We start from the raw sequence: 21,032 nt of genomic DNA on the forward strand, positions 1-21,032 counted from the left end.
AGATGTATGAAGGGAATAAAAAATACACAAATACTGAATATATTCCTTTATTCATTTGTACTTAGAAACAGATACAAAATAATTATAGAAAACCTTGGAATGCTGGAGACGGAATACTCGATGTTACCGATGTTAATATGTTAAATATATCTTTATCTTTTGAACGCCACGCGCTTACGACAAAAGATACACTTATCTTTGCGATAAAAGATCAAAACGTATTCAAAGTACTAGAAGTAACTTAAACCGTACATCGTAAACGTCGTTGGCGTTCAAAATAAACTTAAAATAATAAAAAAGTTTTAAAAACTAAAGACACCTATAATACTCGTTATTGCGGCGTTTTACAAACATAATGTATCACAGATAAGGTGTAAGAGCGAGACAAAGCAACGCCAAACAAATTACAATTAAATCAATGAGATTTATATTTAACCAGATTCAATTTATTTTAATAAGCTATCATTCAATATTTCTCCGTTTAAAAGATACTTATTTATTTATATCATATATTTCTACCAAAATGGAAATAATACGGAATAAATGGAAAGTTTTGAACCCCCGGTCGCTGACCTCGATAGTCTCAAAACAACTCAAGTTCAAGCCCCGTCAAACGTATTTTTTTTCATTACATTTTTTTGTATAATGTATAAAGATATAATACAAATATTGAATGATAGCATTATTACAATTAGCGTTAAAAACAAAATGGCACCCTGTTTACACAAGCACAAATCAGACTTTAAACATAACTAAGATATAACATTAACACTAATACATAATATCTATATGTTAATAAATTAATACAGTTAGGTATTGTCCAATCTTATTCTAATGTCGTGGTTTATCTTAGGTCCTGAGTACGCGAGGCAACAAAGTCTACGATAGCCGGAAACTTGACTATCCAACAATACTTGTATGTAATAATATTTTTCAAGAACAAAGAAATACGATTTCAAATTAAAACTATGATCCAGACTTGATACAATTTTTATGGGACCAAATGATAGCTATTTTACGCAACAAGAAAAAGTAATAAAAAATCAGTTTATACAGTCCGAAGTTCTGAGCTAACAAACATAGGAAAAAAACTGTAGAATTGAGAACTTTGTTCGGTTGAAGTCGTTGAAAATGTCATTAGTATGGCAATAGTTACTTATAGAAGAAAGTGGTGTAAGTTTATGTTGCCTCGCGTGTAAAGAGCCTTAGGTTTGTTTTAAAACAATCCGTGGAGGTGTTTGACAATACATTGTTTTAATAATTTCTCTCTCGTTAGATGCGTTTGTCAAGTTTTGCTGACCGTACCTTACTATATAAATGGCACAGATTTAGATTGTGATATAACATTTATATATTTTTTGTTATTTTCTTGGACTTTCTGGACAGAATGATATTTGGATTTTACTATTTTAATTCTCAAAAGGCAATGGATAGACAAATACTTTAACAATCAAACAATTTTTATTTTATTTGGTCATTTGTTCCGCCATACACCAGAGTTATATTAAATTTCAAAATTGTTGTATTACATATTTGATATTTCTCTATCCACGCCCCAAAGTGTATAATTTAAACAAACATTTCTATTACGGTAATAGAAAACATTACAATTATAACTACAATAGAAAACAACTTGTGTATATTTCCGTATATCTGCTTAAGACACTATAACAAATGCGTGAAGCGGAAAACTGTAAATTGAATCTTAAAGATTCGAAGCTAAGGTTCATATTTAAGTATATCAAGCGAATACTGTTTATGTTTAAGTATTTAATTCCAATTGCTTGTTATATCAATATTGAGACAAATTATATAATATTTGTGTATTATTTTTGTCTTAATTGCATAAAAAGCCTTATCTAATGACATTTTGTGGTCATGTTACGAAAAGTTGACTTGAGTCAATCTTGTCGATATTTTTTTCACTCCTACCGTCATTTTGCAATAATCATAGTTCAAATATGAACAAATTCCTGCATATTCCGCTCTGAGAGCTCGAGATTCAATCATAGTTGCTAACTATAAATTCATTAGTAATACATTTATTTTAAACATTAATATATAACAGCGCCATCTCGTAGAAAACTTGAAAACTTTCACTAATTGACACTATACGAAAGCTAAATACTGAGTCACACTTACATCTTAAATATAGTTTGCAAATATCAAGATTGTTTGAAACTAGATCTTTCCTTAATTTTCAATTGTCAAAACGATTCTGAAATTTCTAATTTGTATGGAATATAAAAAGCAGGGATTTACAAATATTGGAATGCATATCAAATCTACTTTAAATTGAACAATATTGTGAAAAGTATGTTTGTGGCTTGGTCATTTGATGAACTTTAATTGCGTCTGAGTCTCATTTCATGTTGTAATAACTAGTGACGACAAAAAACGCTAGGTCCTACTTTAATAAAACATTCTCACCAATTTAGAAAATATAGAATAAAAATGAATTAAACAATTGAACTGAATAAAAGCTCTATTTAGTACAGACAACCATATCACATGTCTTGGGATCTTATTCAGTACGTTTTCACAATATTGTTTAATTCGTGTGTAAAATGTCATAAACGCAGTCTTATTGGAAGGCACTGCCACAACAAAGTCGTTTCTATGAGCATACCATTCATTTATAAGTTCAGGTGTATTTTCTAGTCAAAAATATAAAATAAATCAGTCGTTTATTTATTTAATTTGAGTTTGTATAAAACGACACACCGAGATTTAGATTCTCTATTTTAAGAGTGTACCTTTAAAATAAGTACCTAAGCGAATGCAGTATAGTTTTCTAACAAAAATGATAGCTATTGTGGCCGTAGTGGAAGCGAGACGGCACTACACGCAATGTAATTCGCCGTCGCGCTTCCACGCGGGTATTTATAATTTTATTGTTATCAAGCAAAACGAGATGCCGAATTACAACTGGTAATACATACACAATTAACTATTTTGTTGCCATAAAACATATTAACTTTAAATACAATTATTGCAATATAATTATTTATTGCTTTTACCACATGGTAAAATGTATTTATATAAATATTTACACAATAATAATACATATATGCTGTTTGTTTGTCTGTTTCTGTTTAAAGCTTCAAATGAAATTAAGAGTTAAGAACATTATTTAAAGACCATTATCAAAAGGAAAACGAAAATTGGAGACTGCAAAAGTATAAAAAAGTGTCTCAAATGATTACTAAAACTGAAAATGATTTGTCACATTTGGACAGAGCACATTATTCAGCAAAGCTTTCTCACACTCGCCATGTCTCGTCCAAGCGGCCACGAGTCAGTAACGACAGCATTCGCGGTAAATACAACGAATCAACAATTGTATAACTAGTGTAACGTGGCAAGAATAATGAGAATAATATACGTTGGCTAAGTTATACGTACTGGTCAGATAATACAGCTATCTCTTTCCATCTCATTGATATTCTTAAGGGTACGAGTAAGACAGTACCACTATTATTTTTACTGAGGAATGGTTAAGAATTTGTTAACGAAATATAATTGGAGTTTGATATACATTGCTGGTCTACAAAGAACACTTAACGGCCAACGGTAAAGAACTAGCAATGTAACACACATTAAAACATGACTTCACCGAGTGTCGAAGGTTCGCTCCCCACGTAGGACAAGCAATTGTGTGATCCACGAATGCTTGTTCCGAGTCTGGGTATCCTTGTGAGCGTAATTTGAATGTTTGTTAAACCTCTGCGATACAAGAATCAAATTCCTTAGAGTGGGAGTCGTTTAAAAAAAACAGTAAAACGATCTGACCAATACGTACAGACCAATAGCCAACTAATTCAAATAACTCGTTCCACGGGCGGCTCGGGCGCGCTCTGCCTGCACTCTTCATTCACTTTACCTTTCCCGATCTTTAGATTAGCAAGACTAACGTAGTTACTCCGGGATATGCCCGGCTCCCGGCGCTTGGGCACGACGGGCTTGTCACTCACCTTCTTATCTTTATCATCGAGTTTCTTCTCCGGCACAGTGGCTAAAGCCGCTATATTACTGATCTGTGAACTGCGCACTAGAGGCGTTAACTTTGTGACTTTCTCTACGGAGCTAACTGGGGTCTTAATCCTATTTCGTCCTAAGTCTATGAATTTTGGATCTTCGTTTGTCTTTGTGTCGTACTTGGACCTGCGGTCTCTGTAGCTGAACCTGCCGTCCGCGAAGTCCGGCTTCTCTCCCAGATGTCTCCGGAAGACCGGGGTCATCGGCTTCCCCATGTTGGCTAGCTTGATGTCTGACTTGATGACGTCATTGTTGTAGACCGGTTTGTCTGTATCTACAGGTCGGATCCTGTACGACCGGCCCATGTTGCTAGGCGAGGCGGGTCTTTGGACGAAGAACTTACTCCTAGATTTGTCTTTATCTTCAGTTTCTTTATTATTTCTCACGACTTCTGTTGTGTTAGGTTTGAAGAGTCGACTGAATTTTGGTGATAGCAGTTTCTTGTGGAAGAAGCCTGTCTTTTCTTGTGGTTTCTCCTTTTCGAGGTTCTTCCCGATGTTTTTGACGCCCTCAGCCATGAGCGGGCTCTGCGTTAGAAAGTCTATGTTATACCTCCTGCAGTCTACTTCAGGTATCTTCCTCTCGTGTGTCAGGCATTCGGGGTTCCTGAGCACCACGCCCGTGACGTCATAGCTGGACTTCCTCGCCAGTAGGTTCTCTCCTTTCTTCACAATGGTCGCTATCACATGTTTCGGGTCGACGTCCATCTTGTCGAAGATCTTGACGTTCTTGTGCCACTCGCCAATGGGAGAGTCGTCATCTGAGGAGTCGGAGTCGTCGTCCTCGATGGCGGAGCTGTTAGGGATGCTGATGTGTCTACAGAAGGGGAGGGGAACATCTACCTCGTGCTTGTACTCGCTCTCCAGACCCTCGACGCTCTGGTTCCGTAGGAAGGGCGGCAGGGTCCCGTCGTACTCGTCCGTGGAGTCCATCTTCCTTGTCTTGTTGGTGTGTTCCTCTAGTTTGTTCAGATGCGTGTCGGGGCTCGTGCGCTTGAGTGGCGGTGGGTCCAGCCATTGGGTTATGTCATCAACCTGCAAAGAGAAGCCGGTAAGATTGATGTCTCATAAGGACAAAAACCGGAACTTAAATGTCGAATGCGTGACTTGAAATAGGAAGAATTCCAGATTACTAAAACCAATTCTACATTCGTTCTGAAATTCAAAAGTCAGCATCTAGAAATTGGTGGTTAAATTCGAAATCCGATGTAGACGGCTAAAATCTAATATCGGAAGTACGAATCCAAATTTAGCATGAACCGACCGAAGTACGTTCCTCGTTCCAAGTTCCTTAAATCTTTTTTCTTCTTTTTCTCAAAAACCGAAATCTAGACAAAAAGCAAAGTTTCAAATGCGAAATTCTTGGGGTTTCCAGCTGCGACGCCGACACCTTGTGTGATACCTTGGTGATGTTGATGGTGTTCCCCTTGGCGTGCAGGATGTAGCCGGCGTGCAGCGCGTGCTGCGAGCGGGACAGCGCGCGCGGGGGCTGCGCGCGCGGGGGCCGCGCCAGCTGCGACGCCGACACGCACTTGCCGAGCCGCCAGCCGCGCTCCGGCACGTGCAGGGCCGCCTGCGAGTTGCACTGCCCAACAGATACAGTACTACTTCAAACGGCATTCAACGACTATTGTCAAGATTTTTGAATATCACTCCAAATTTTTTTTATCAAAATCGGCCAGGCCGTTTTTAACGGGTGAAAATTGCACTGTCAGTGGGTTTGAAGCAACCCTGAAAATTTCAGCCTGCTAGCTTATCGGGAAGTGTCTCAAAATTAAGTTGCAAAAATCCAACCAGAACGACAAACAAAGAAGAAAGTGAGTGTATAAAATCGTGGGAAAAAATACTGAAAGAAATCGCAAATGGTTTAAAAAAATGGGTGGTTGGGAAATGCCATACCACTGCACATTGACTGCACGGATAGCCTTGCCGTTGTGGTCTGCAAGGTAAACCATATTGCGTGCCATGTTACGGGTTCCAGCACCACGTAAGACAAGCGTATGTTTGTTCCACCTATGTTTGTCGTGAGTGTTTTGGTTTAATATATGGGACTTCATAAAAAAGCAATAAATAAAAATAAATAATTAGTTTCCGTTATAAGAGGCACTGTTTTTTTAGCTTTTATTTCAAATGGGCCGTTTCTCAGGCACTTTTAAAACGTTACATTACTGACTCTAGTTGCGCGGTTCCAAAGTGTCATTCTTATGGGATGAGAAGAACCGGCAAGAAACTCCATAAGACGTGGGAGACTTTGAGGTAGGGAGGAAATAATCTTAAAAACATAGCTACAAGTACCTTAAGTAACCCGGCGTCGGGCACACTGAGCTCGCTGGCGGCGCTGCTGAGCCCGGCCGGGTCGGGGTCCCCGCGGGCCCGGCGCCCCGCGCCCCGCGAGTACTGCACTACGTCCGCCAGCAGCGTGGGCGGGATGGGGCCCGGCTTCGACAAGTACATCACTAGGCTCTCGAACCAGATCTCTATGACTTCGAATGGTGGCCTACAGACAAATAGATTTTATTTCATGTTAAAAGCTTTTTTTATAACAGCAAAAAGCCGTGAGAATATCGGGATTGCCTGGCAAGATTAGGACCCAACCGGAGACCTTAATCATGAGCTGACGAGGCAGGGTCCGAAACGTGGTAGGTGTTGTGTTGCCCTATACTTAATAATCAGTAGCAGATTCGATCTTAATGCAGGCCAAGTACCAATGTGACTTTTTGAAAGTTATACGTACTTTCTTAGTTAAACTAAGACACCACTGATAAATGGTGGAGCGAAAATCTGTGCCCAGCAGTGGGAATGAGATTACAGGCTGATATTAGCACCTTATTTATGAAATTCTTGTGTCACGTTGTATGTAATTGAACTCCTCCGAAAGGGCTCGATCGTTTCTCGCGAAATTTTGAATAAATTTTCAGTAGCTCCGAGCATTGGACAAATGTTATGACAAATGGTATTTGTTCACACCCCTAGAACTCATTCATAAATGAAAAAAAAACATTTGTTGGGATAGCTATAATAATAGGCAGCTATTATTATATTACAGTCTAGTCAATAGTTCAGACTGTGGCTAAACATGATAGACAAAAGTTGCTTTAAAAGTTTAAAGTTAGGTACCTGGTGTCAGGGTCGAGGTGACAGGCGAGGAAGGCGATCCTGTAGAAGGGCTCGGGACAGGCCGCGGCACGACAGAACTTGTCCACGAACAGCGCCTCGTTGAGGCCGAAGTCCGAGCGCCGCGGCAGGAAGTCCGGGTCGGCGGATACTCGACCTATTATCTAGACAGGACGTGACGGGACAAGTGTGAAATGTTGTTTTACTAATGAATAATTTTGTAATGGCATGCAATTTCACTTCATTATTACACAACGTAAACGTTACAAAACTCCAAAAAATTATTCTGATGAGATGACATTTTCTTGGCGATAACAACGGTCCTTCTTACATGATATTGTGTACCTGAACTGGACATGGCGATATAATTACGGCTGTGGAAGGGTAACAACGCTATAGACGGCGTGAAGCGGCATCTCTTCCACACCACCACCACTTTAAGACTTGGCTATCCACATGGGTTTTGCAGTTAAATCTTCAATAAATACATGTACAGCAGTAGAGTAGTCAGTATACCTCGCACAGTATGATCCCAAATGAGAAGACATCAACCTTCTCGTCGTACACGTTGCCGTTCATCATCTCCGGCGCCATCCAATACGGGTTACCCACAACCTAAACACAAAGACACAAATAAATAGGAACAGAGACTAACGAATTTTACAATCATTGATATATTTTCGAGTGATCATAATCTTGGAATAACGAAGAGATGAATTTTTAGTGATTCAGTGAATCAAATAAAAATTTGGTATTTACGTATCTTTTATCTCGCGTAAGTAAAAAATGAAGGGCATAAAATGATTTAAAAGCTCGGGTGACGTCACTTACCAGTACGATATTTAATAGCAAGTGATTTAACTAGCCCCACTATCGTACATTTCATAATCTTAATGACTTTTATCTTCCTAACTTTCGATAAAATTACGTCCAATATTTTTGGCAATCTATCTAACGATGCGCATTTATCAGAGTCGTGAATCATGAGCATCACTTAATAATGAATCAGTCTCACGATAGTTATTATGAATCTATCTAACGAACTAAACATATTTAGAGTGTAATGCGGTATTAGGTCTCTACTCCGGTATACTGACAGTGTACCGCTTCCTGCGCAGCGTGTTGTGTGTCTGGCGCCGCTCCAGCGAGCTGCTGGCCGTGCGCTGCACGATGCGCGCCAGCCCGAAGTCCGCCACGATCACCGTCTTGTCCTGACATGTACATCATAAAAATGTATCATACATACAAACTTTACAAGTGATTAGGAGAATATGTTAAGAAAATCAGTCGTAACTATTTTGGACGTTTCGTATTTATGTTGACTGGTTAGGCTAGAGGTTAGTGGCCTTAACTGCTATCTTGGGTCTTGAGTTCGATTCCCACTGAGATTTTTTTTGTGTGATGAGCAGTATCATTTTTTCTGCGTCTGGGTGTAATTTATCTATATTATGTATGTATTTAGAAATATATAAGTATGTCTATCACTTGTCTAGTACTTATAATACAAGCTTTCCTTAGTTTGACACAGGATGGCGTTGTGTGAAAGTTGTGATATATTATTATATTATATGACGTTACTCGAAATTAAAATGTTTTTGTTTGACGCCTAAAACAGGCGCTTTAGAAACTGTGCTCTTAGTGAGTTTAATATGGCTGGTTTAGCAGACATGTTATTGGGTACCTCTCTGACGAGACAGTTGTGTGAGTTGAGGTCCCTGTGTATGACGTTCATCCGGTGCAGGTAGCCCACGCCCGCCGCCACGTCCCGCGCCAGCCGCGCCCGCTCCGTCCAGCACAGGCTCACGCGAGAGTCCTGGACACAACATGTTATATATAGGATGGATGGTGGAGTCTGGTCTTGGCGGAACAAGGGGTTTGGGATGTTGGGTAATCATAAGGGAGGCTACTGTAGTGTGCCAAAAAAGCAGTGATCCTGACTCTGGATCTCGTGACTCGTCTTTGTAAATTCTTACCGAAATTAATCTACGGGAGAGGTAGATGGCACCGCGCTACAGCCTGCTAGCGCAGCCACGCTTAGCACTACTGGGAGATGTTGACCACCTTCGACACAGTCGTTTCGAAGTACTCGCGTTCGGGATAACGTAGATGTCGCGGTCACCACTTGCAGAATGTCTAGATGGGAGGGGACCGCAAACCAACGCATGAGCAAGCTTTCCTGCCCTAATAGGGTCTCCTGGACGACAGTTCAGTTTGAGCTGGCAAAATCCTACCACTACCCCTTACCCAACTATAAAATAGTCGGTAGTACCACTACATGATGTAGTAGATGTATATACGGTACCTGTAGTAGCGAGTGTAGCGTGCCCCCGGCCACGTACTCGGTGACGAGATGCAGGCGCTTGTCTTTGTACAGGACACCTACAAACCGCAACACGTTCGGGTGCGACAGGGACCGCAGTACTGCCACCTAGAGGGAGTAGGAGCAGTTGTATAAAATTAATTTGTAAAGTGACCAAGCGTTAGACTTTGAGGCATTGGGTTACCGCGGATGTACCCGTATTACGAACGGCCATCTGACAATACGCGAAATAAAATGAAATTGTTTATCCCGGGAATATGATAAATGATATCGCTTTTAACTAGAGTCGATATTTCCTAACTGACTACCAAGGAACTTCAAAACGTGTTGTGTTTTCATTTTGAGTAAAGTTCAGCTTGCCGTACCTCTTTGAGGAAGTTCCTCTGCGCGTCCTCGTCGACTCGGTACAGCTGCTTGAGCACCATCACCTCGTTGGTGTCGCGGTGAGTCACCTTGTACACCTCGCCGAAGAACCCAGAGCCTAGCAGCTCGCCCTGGACATACGGAACCAGTTAGATGGAAACTGAACTCTTATGGAAAGGAATAAGGTTGGAGTTTGAATGAAGATATGTTTTATATCTATATTTTATGATCAAGGTGGTGGTGTCTTCAGAAAATTGAACATAATTGAAATCGTACCTAATGCTGAATACAAACAATTTTATTTTCGTTGGTCTGGTTAACAGAATATTTGAGTCAGGGGTTAAAAAATTGCTACTGGTAAAAGTTCACTGCGAAATTATTGTGTCTGAAGTTAATATATGTATATATATTCTTGAAGTCGCAGATAGTAAAGTCGGTAAAAGTGAATTACTACAATTTGACGCCTATAATATCTACTTTATCTTACCAATATACATGTTACTACAGTACATAGGTAATAATTCTGAAGGGTGGGCGAAACTGGGTGCTGTCCAATATAATCTGACCTTCAAAAAGTGCTACTTAGTAGCCTAATTTGAGTAAATGAATTTTGATTAACTATAGTGTATGTAGTATAGTAGTGGGTACCTGCAGCAGGTCGCAGGCGCGGAACACCTTCTGTCCGGGCGCGGGCTCGGCGCGGAACGAGCGCGCGCGGCTCAGGTCACACAACACGCCCGCACTCGGGGTCGAGTCCACGCTGATGCAACACATCAACATACACTTTATACTTACTTACTAGCAAACTCTATAATTAATTTGACTGATTTTTCGAGAATTTCACATGTCTACAACTAAAATATGAAGTCTACTTTAAACCTTAACATAAAAGACGGCAACTTACGCGTCAAGCAACTTGGACATACTGCTACTCTTCTCTTTGTCCCCCAACAGCGGGGAGGAGGGCGTCTGCCTCCGCTTAGTGACCCACTTCCCCGCGTCCTCTCCCCCCTTCCTCTTGAACAGCCTCTCCTTCCTCACTTCCACCTCTCCCTTCTCCTTCTCCGGCCTCTTCGCGTCCTCTTTGGTTAATATTTTGCGCTCGACAGGTGATCGCTCCTGTTTGGTGTTGTCTTCCTGTGTCTGTGTGTGTGCGTGTGTCGTCGTGTTTGCTTGTGAGCGTTTCGTGTTTGTTTCTGGACTGTGTTCGATTGTTAACTGGGGAAAAACGAATAAGATTAGGTTTTTGTTACCCTTCGAATGCGTAAGCGCAATTTGATTTTGTGTTTGATATATTTGCAACTGTAATTACTAAGTTACAATTGAAACTAATAAAAGTGTGCTAAAAATGTATCCTTCTTACTTAATATTGAATTAAATATTATGTTGTCGAATTTATGAAACATTTTAGTCCAAAAATAACCCTATTTCCGGTACAAAGGTTGATACCAAAATATCAGTGTTTTTATTGCAATTTTTCCGTTCATCGCGTTCAACATAGTTCCTGTTATTATGGCTTGATGTTTTTATTAGTTTAAGTTAATTTCTATTTAGTTTGTATTTTGATTTGCTTTATGTTTATTTGTAAGTCCTGGTATGTTCCGAGGTCTATAAATGTAATAACGCTATTCCCGCTGTCAAAACTGTCATAACAGTTTGGTGGGTTTATAAAATGTATGTTTTTTGTTTAATACCAGTAAAAGATTTAATAATAATAATAGAAGCTACATTTATGGTACCTGTATGACAGCATCAGGTCTGGTGAGCACCCTCTCGATCTCCTCCAGCGGCCGGTTCTTGACGGGAGTGCCGTTTATCTCCAGGATCTTGTCTCCGATGTGCAGCGTCAGCAAGCCGCAGGACGAGTCTATTCTGTAATAACAAATATAAACATGTACTAGCCGCGCTGGTTCCATGAGGCCCAGAATAGAGAATCGTGGAAGAATTTGGGGGAGGCCTTTGTCCAGCAGTGGAACACAGTGGGCTAGATAAAAAGAAAACTATTCTAGGTACTACATAGTCTAACACCCTACCATCAAATCTAGAAGTACGATTGTAAGCCTAATAAAAAAAAATGAGTTTTCGATTGATTGATTTTGATATTATGTACTTTGAGAGATGGCGTTAGGGACGTACAGTCGTAACATCACTTGTAAGCCTGCCTGCTGTAACTAAGCAAAGTCACAGCACTGTGAGTTACAGACCTTTAAATTACGAACTAAAACGTAATATGTGAAACGTACAAAAATCAACAAAAACCTTATTTAAAATAAATTTGCAACACACACACAACAATATTAGCGGTAGCTGAATAATTTCAAGCTGAAACGAAAAACTAGATTAGGTAGTCACTCTAAATGTTCCAATGAACTCGCTGAAACTGTGGAAGTGAGACAACACTACTGTTCTACTACTGTAATTATCAACTTATAGTTAGACTATTAGTTAAAAGGGACAAAGAGCTAAAACGAAATTTTAGATAATATGCTTTTTCCTTGTTATTTATAATAATATTTATAATCTAGCACGATATTCTAATTTGGTTAGTGACGTATTACGGTAATGTAAAATGTTCTACAATCTTATCCTAGATTGCTTGTTACTTAATTAATTTGTCCATTTATATGAAACAGTTAATTATATCTAATAATAATTAAAAACTCTATTCATTATTTTTTTACTATTTAATTATAAGTGTATGATATTTTGCTAAATAAATAATATAATAATAACAATATATTTTAGATACCTTTAAATCTAAATAAAACCTAAAATTTTAAATAAAAATCACGTTAAAAACATGTTATGCTAAGTTAAGCTGTGCTTAATGCTGGCTTTCATGGGCCTTTTTTTGGTTTTAGAAGTCGAACTTTGAGATCACGTGCCTGGCCTGTGTTGAGGTCAGTTTGGAGTCTAACTGGATAGAGTTAAGTAAAAGTGTTTTGCACGTCGCGATTGCCTAAGTCTCCTAAACTCAGTTAGTCAAGAAACTCGATAACCCTTGGTAAGACTAGAGATGACAACCGTCAAATGTATGTAAGAATTCACTTATTAAACATTCAGAATAATTAAATTGAGACATCAATTCTACAAAATTTCATTGACAAAATAATATGCAACAAATGAAAATAAATAGGTGTATTACATCACGCATTGCTCATTCAACAAGCCTTATGTACAAGAAAACAACAACTTTACCTTAAAACGACGCTAACCATGGCGAAATGTATCACAAAATTAATAAAACATTATGTTACTTAAAAGTAAAAAACATTAAATTACAAATAAACAGCACATTAAATAAAATAATACGGCAAAATTCACTCTATGATTATCACTTACATCGCTATGTAAAGTTAATTAATTATATATTTTTAGAGCTATTTTGTTTTCATGTTGGCTGTACCGTGTTGTGACTAACGTTACGTAAATGACGAGTGAGTGTATTCAATAAGGATATTCGATGGTAAAAGTGTGACGAATACAAATTAAATTATACCATTGAATAAGTTTGTGGTATCAGAAATGGTGAACTCATGACGTTGAATTGAAAGACTGAACCACAACTGTAACTTATAAGAAACATATTTCGTTAGACGGATTTTGGAAAATATATACAGGGTGTCCTAAAACTCAACGATAATCTGAGACAGGATGAAAGGCCAAGTGATAACAGATCAGGGAAAAATATAAAAAAAAAACCATATCACTCAGTTCAGCGATAAGAGACATTTAAAAAGTTGAAATTCGACATCCCTCGTCGCATTTTTAATTCCTGTGATCACCAATGTGACAATTTCGCTGTGAGTATTTTAATTCCGGGATCTTCATTAACGATTCTATTATTCGAAACTATAAATTAATGCAATGAAAACAGAAACAGATTTTTTTTCCCTAATCTGTCATCACTTGGCCTTTCATCCAGTCTCAGATTATCGTTGAGTTTTGGGACACCCTGTATATCAAAAAGAAAATTAATAGGGTAATAAATGACAAAACAAAAGTATTTTAACATGTAACTTGTGTATCTTTTAGTATAACACTAGAAATCAAGCATTTAATGACATTAGATGCCTTATTTTGAAAAGTTACTTGGTGATTATTAGGTATTTTAATAAGAAGTGGTTCAATATATATAAAAAAAACCTTTGAAACAGCTATTCCAAAAGCGTCACCGTCAAATGACAATTAAAATATATTTCATTAGAATTTATACTTAATAAAGTTTTGAACTTTAATTTTATCAATCAATAACGTGCTTGACGATTGAGTCACACTTGCATGTGGCCGCAACAATAAAAAACAAACATCTATACAACAGACTTATCATGAAATATCTATTAATAAACAAGTTAATGTGTCATAACCGCACACTGACATACGACCAATTTAAATACGCCGGTGGTGGAAATCGGAACTAATGGGATTTGCAAACAAAGTATTTGACAAGGTGCTACACTAGCGCCACCATCAACTGCACTGTTATAGTTGTGGGGATTTGTTTATATTTTTATAAATAAATTTTAGGAATTGTGGAACATTTCTTAGGAATTTAAACTTACGCATGAGTCCTACAGTTATGGTACTTATTGACATCAAACTGTTGTTTGTTTATATTTCTGTTTTTGTGGGATTCACCATAGTTTAATGACCAAACCGAATTATAAGAAGAAGAACAATGCAAAACTTACAAAATACGATTACGGAGTCAACCAACGTTTAATAAAACAATTATTAATTACGATACTCATTATCAAAACCTCCTAATGACATAAGACAAGTTTTAATAATAGCATCCCTTTCAATTATAACCTCAAGGAATTCGACAACAAACTAAAACGGTGACCACAAATTAGAAGCAATGCATGCAAACACACACGCACTACTAAACACACAAAAACATCATGCGATAAACACTGCGAGCACACCTTGTAGCACACAATTCACTACGCAAAGCATCATCTAATAATCAAATGAGCAATACACAGACGGACATACGACTATTGACACTCCTCTTAATCCAGATATAGACTTAAAAAAATCGAATTAATCCATCAGACAGGTTTCCCAGAAATAACGAATAAGTAATAATTATTGATCTTTTCATCACATCATTAAAAAGTTAGGTAGATTATAAAAAAAACTTAGTGGGGGCTAGTGACATCGTTTGCCAGTAGTAAGCGTACTGGTAAGTGACGTCACACGAGATTTTAAATGAATGTATACCCTTCATTTTTACGAGGTTAAAGAAAAAATACGTATCTAATATTTGTTGGAAATCTGTCTGATAGACATGCGAAGCATTGTAGGAAGAAGCGATAACTACCAAACTATATAATAATATATATTATCAGGCTATCTATACACACAGCTCGTCATGTGTCGGTACCTATGGCAGGTGAGCTGTATGCAGACAGACAGCACGGCGCGCAGCAGCGCCCGCGCCGCCGCCGACAGCTTGCCGCCGCAGCGGGACCTAGCCCAGCAGTGGGGAACAGTGGGGTACACACCCGTGTTACCAGACACATACGTACAATACTGCCGTCATAAGTAAGGATGCAGTAATCGCAAAATGGCGGTTTTAATGCAAGTACGGTGTAAATCATGTCATAAAAACATACTTCAAGTGTTTTTTTTTTATGGAAATATATTTTTTTCATGTACATTTACCTCTTAGGAGGAATTTTGATTACTCCATTCTTAGTTATGACGGCAGAATATACTTAGATGTAATTAGTGTTTTAGTATTTATTATTATGATACATCGTCTTCCAAATTCTATGCGGCGGTGAGAGACGCGCTGTATCGAAACCGATGGAGACCTGACCTGACCAAGATCCTCAGATATGAGAGACCGATTTGATATTTGATATATGATACAACTCAGTTAATTTTATTTACATGAACCGTTAGTAGTTATATTAATCCTTTGATGAATTTATTATTCTTATTATTATTTTTTACTGGGTACATGGTATTGTGTTGTTGGTACTCACTCTTTGACGGTGAGCGAGGCGGGCGGGCAGTGCTGCACGCTGACGGCGGCGGGCGGGACCTCCACCACGCGGATGGAGTGGGACACTCCCCGCCCGCCCTGCTGGTAACACGGCCCGCTGGGAGGGGAGAATTAATGATTAATAAGCTATATGGACAGTAACGTGTGTGTGAAGGTTGTTTTGGTCAAAAATAGATATCGGTGAAAACCATGGTACTCATGTACAAGAAGAAAGAAAGTGTATTTTTTATCCAATACGAACAAAAGCATTATAAAAAACTTAAATACTATATGTAGGCGCAAACTATCTGGAATGTATTTAGCATGCTTTCCGCGATCCACATGACGGAATAAGTCTAAGAGAATATTTCCAGATAAAAAATATTTTGAGTCTACATTACACAACTACATCACTATGACGTAACAAGAACTGCGAAACTTATAATCACATCTCGTCTGATAAGTCTGATGAATCCAAAACCTAAGAAAGCGTATTATAACAAACTTAGAAGCAACTAAAGATTGACACTACTAAAGGGATCAACATTTTTCAGCCTATAGTTATTCGGAGCTTACATACCAGTATAGCTTGGTCCGCTCGAGCAACGCGTATGGCTCGCCGTCCTCGATGTGCGCACCGCACGCCACGCACGCGAAGCACTCCGGGTGGAAGCGGTGCTCGCCCGCCGACATCACCGGGCCAGTTATCACCTGGACATAGGGACATGGTCATCGGCCTTACTACGATAATAACTTTTAGCCTTAATAGTCCTACGTCCTCTGTCCTTTTCCTGGGCCGGAAAACCTCCATATAGGTATTTTCCGACATAAACAATAACTAGTTCGTCGGATCAGAAGCATTCAAAAAGGGTGTTTCTCTTGCGAGTCTCTCAGTTAGAGCTGAATGTGGTAGGACAGAGTTATACTTTATCGAGGCTGTGTGTTGCCATTGCAGAAAAAAAATGCTTCCAGGTTCAGCAAGGATAACTGTGTAACACTAAAAATGAATTTTAGACGTCACTTAGGCAGTCATTTTTAATGAGAATTCAATAAGACTGAAAGCCAATCCAATAAAGCTTAGGAAAAAGATTGGTAGAAGAGTTATACCTGTGTACATTGCTGGCAGCTCTCGCCGTAGCGCGCCCAGTAGTCGTTCTGGCAGAACAGGAGGCCCGCCTTCTCGAAGTACCACGTGGACAGCTGGGCGTCGCATACTGAGCAACTGCAGAACATCATACATTCTTAACTTAATGTCGTTTATTTAAATTACTCTACAAGTAGTTTTCGAACGTCAAATACGATATTGGCCCCCTTTACTGCTGTGGAGTGTCGACGCAACCAACTCCGTAGCAAAGCACTCTATCTTCCTATTACATTAGGTAATTCGATAGACATACTTTCCTGTAGCTTACCTTCTTTAATAAAAATGGCTTTTATGGCAATTAACGACTAAGTATTTCTGCGTATGTATTATTTTTCTGCGTTTTATATACCCGTCTAACCTATGGAAAATTCGTGGTTTGGTCACGACATTCAATTTAGAAAAGGAACGAAAAAAAATAATATAGATTTTCTGATAAATTACCACGATTATTACGATCGATATGTCCAGCTGTTTAAGCATTAGTTTTAGTTTCCCTGTACAAGAGCACGTCGCCTAACAACAATTTCCTTGATCTCGTTCATTATACCGTCCGTTTGAGGAACAGTAACATAACATATCAGTATATTTTCCTGTTGTTTTAATTACAAATGTTAATATTTGTTGTATATCATGTTAATGCTAATGTGCACGTATAATAATAAATACAACATCCTGTAGCACTGATTAGTGGGCTATGTCATAACGAGATTGGTACCGTCCCAGTAGAATTACGAGCTTGAATGTGAAAGAAGTTTATATAAAAATAAGTGGAATATGGGTCATATAGGCCATGCCGTTTCGCGGGGTCAAATGAAATATTGTACGAAGCGTTTGTGTGATCCAAAAACGCTTTTTCCGAGCCTGGGTGTGACCTAAATATTTGTGAAACCCCGCGACACAATTATTATATTCCGTAGCGGAACCGTCTTTTTTTAAGTACAGTAGGCTCGCTATATTTTTGTGACTCAGACTTTTTTTGGAAGGTCTCCAGAACCTTTAGTCTGGCTGAGGATAAGATCAATACAATCGAAAAAATTACGTAGACTTACATAGACTTCTATCGACGAAAAGATTCTATGGGTTTAAAACCATGTCTTGCTACGCATATATTGTGGAGATGTTGGTTTTCTGGTAATCAGTCATAAACCTCTAACGTTTGCGTTAGGACACGAGGATAAGTATTCTGTACTTAATACTTTTGTTGCAATTATAAAGAATTTGAAGTATGTGAGTTAAGGGGGTGTTATGAGGAGGAAATACCTAAACTAAAATACCTACAAAAAAAGCCTTTAAGCTATAGAAAGCTACATTCTGCAAGTGTCAGAGGCAACATGACAAACAAAATCAGCACGTGTCACCTAGCAGAGTACGAGTCACCTAGTAGGTCACAGTCATATAAAAGTAGTTAAAGCAGAGCGATCTTGTATCACTGCGCCATTCTTCCAGTTTTGTAGACTTTTCAGTTCAGTTAATTGGTTTTATTATAATTACTGATTACAATCAAGACTTCACGGTATGCGTTTTTACTGCACACAACAGATTTTATGTGTTGGATGCTAGTTGTAATACAAGGCTAAAGGTATTCTTCGATTCTCGTTTCCGTATGCTGATACTTTTGTTAGATTTTACTTTTATTTTAAGAACATTATGTCCAACGCAAAGTAAATCTTAGAGCAAGTTCTTTGTGGTGGGTTTCGTTTTCCGCATTTTTGCTCCAAATTGGACATTGTGCGTAGGAATCCCAACTCGCTCTAGGATTGAAGAAGTCTCCCGGGAGATTCGATGGTTTCTATGTACCGAGGATTGCTGCCCGGTATTTTGCGACTCCTGTGCACTTCAGGAGCAGGAATCTTGCTCTAGAGAAGCGAGAGGCCGTGCGCCGAACAGCAGTGTGCTCCATCTCGCTTCCATAACTGCATCAGCTCATAGTACAGACACTGGTGGTCTTTCTCTGCCTCTTATAACTACACCTCTGCTAACTAAATCGATAGACACTATGACTTGGAATTTACAGTGGCGAAATTTTTTACTGCCATACCCCTATGCAATTGCTATTGCTAAATACCTCATTGTGGGTATTGCTTGAGAGCCCCACCGGAACATGTCTGCTGAAAATCATATAGCTCTATTATTTCCTATACATTACTGAATAAACTTACCAGAAGCAGTCTTTATGCCAGTCTTGGTTAAGTGTTGACACATATTCATCCTCTCCTATGTCATTCAAGCACCCAGCGCAGCTAAGGGACTCTGAAAGATGGCGACTTCCTTCATTACATTGATCATAGTAATAATACTTAAAACAGCTCAGCAGATCCCTATAAAATGAGCCAGGATTAAGAAGATAATAATTATGTAGCCACCTTAAAGTAACCATAAAGATTATATTGAATGTAGAATCTGAATATGAGTTTTGTAAGCCTAAACGATAGGTACGGTAGGTACGGAATAAATCATGGACTCTAAAAAAAAACATTTTTGTAGTAAGAGTCAGTGATTTATCATAATATGTAATAGTGTTTCTACTCTGTATGAAGAAAGGTGATCATATATTTGACATTACATGAAATCATTGATAACCAGATATCTTATCTCATTCTGGGTATCCCCAGTCTATAGAATTGTAATTATTTACTTAGTTGTGTCACTTTTATAATAGGGATGATGACTGGGTATAAAAAAAAAATCTCATTAGTCCCTCAGTTAGATAATTGAAAAGTATGAGACACATATTTTTTCCTTTTTCAGAAAAACTAGAATTGACAAAGATTAACTGCTTTAAAGTTTAGGAGAGGGGGCTTGTGACATAACAATACTCAATTGTGACGTCACGCGTAAGTTTTTATTCACTGTAATTTGGTCAATTTATGTTTGCGGGACAAAATAAAAAATATGTATCCATTATTATACAAAAAACTACAAGAAGGACACTGCAAAAAAAATTGTCATCATCCCTATTGCTCACTTTGTACACTTCTTAAAAGCCAAATGTCTATCATAATTCTTTCATGCATGTTCTCTATTCTGTTTACAAACTACAATTCCTTCTTTGTAGGTTTACTTATAAGAATCTAAATTAATTAATTATAATCCTAAAATGATTCATGTGTAGAATAAGTTAGCTAGAAAAGCTTGAAATCAAAGGTAGTTTTCCAATAGCATGATTAATATTATTAAAGTACATTCAAAACATTTAGCATGATATACCTACCTATTCAATCATCTCCTTGAACAATATGTGTACAAAACTTTAATTAATTCCTATATTTTATAAATGGATATGGCTGAATGTCAAATACCTTTCTAATAAAATTGATATTGCGATGTAAAATATAAATCGAAAGGTATCCTTCAACTTAATATATTTGTACGCGGAAGTAAACATCTTGGCTCAGAGCTCGTAAAAGTATTTTTATAAGTTATTTAAGTATTTTATAAGGCCTCTGTAATAGTGCGAATATTCTTATGCGCTCTAGAATAAGTTACCTTTAGTCACAATAGGCGAGGCACAGGCCAAACAAAAGATAATTCATGATATGTTACAAGAATCGCCCACACAATGTAATGACAGGTTCTGCACCCAAAACATGACTAAATATTTACTTAATACACCCTATAACGTGTGAATAGGGACTGCAGAACATACCTTTAGTGCTCGATCCCTCCATCTCATTGCAAAGCAGAATGTTTATTCATAAAATTTGTAATAAATAGCAAAAGTAACATGCCTGAGATTCCAATACTTGTGAATGACGTAAAACACAAAACTTAACATGACTTAGATGACACAACGAGTGGATGTTGCTAGCTTTAAGAAATAAAATACGCTTTCTGACGTAGAGTTTATTTAATCTTAGTAGAGCTGTGACCTTCAGTACATTGTTGGTATTTTGATAAGTTTTGTCATTAAAGCTTGAATGTATTTGAATAGTTATGAATGGTAAACTAAATATTCATTAGAACAAATTGAAATTTCGAGTCCATTCATATACTTTGTTGATATTGCATTATTAGCACAAATCTTTGTAAAATTTGTCCAATCAAATTTTAAGTTAAACA

At 38.0% G+C, this 21,032-nt stretch overlaps 1 protein-coding gene across 1 annotated transcript; it reads right to left on the reverse strand.

The window, feature by feature from the left end:
• Window positions 1-993: 993 nt before the first annotated feature.
• Window positions 994-20,744, reverse strand: LOC113494411 (LIM domain kinase 1). Its single transcript, XM_026872736.1, has 17 exons — window positions 20,620-20,744; window positions 19,133-19,223; window positions 16,937-17,051; window positions 16,410-16,540; window positions 15,831-15,947; window positions 11,574-11,706; window positions 10,739-11,052; window positions 10,483-10,594; window positions 9,837-9,965; window positions 9,454-9,579; window positions 8,833-8,964; window positions 8,249-8,362; window positions 7,668-7,766; window positions 7,155-7,315; window positions 6,333-6,534; window positions 5,440-5,622; window positions 994-5,072 (listed from the first exon to the last, which is right to left on the reverse strand). The coding sequence occupies exons 1-17, from the start codon at window positions 20,639-20,641 to the stop codon at window positions 3,822-3,824; spliced, it is 3,432 nt and encodes a 1,143-aa protein (XP_026728537.1). The 5' UTR covers window positions 20,642-20,744; the 3' UTR covers window positions 994-3,821.
• Between the last annotated feature and the right edge of the window lie 288 nt (window positions 20,745-21,032).

Source organism: Trichoplusia ni, chromosome 1 (genome assembly GCF_003590095.1).
Source record: "Trichoplusia ni isolate ovarian cell line Hi5 chromosome 1, tn1, whole genome shotgun sequence".
NCBI classification, from domain to species: Eukaryota; Metazoa; Arthropoda; class Insecta; order Lepidoptera; family Noctuidae; genus Trichoplusia; species Trichoplusia ni.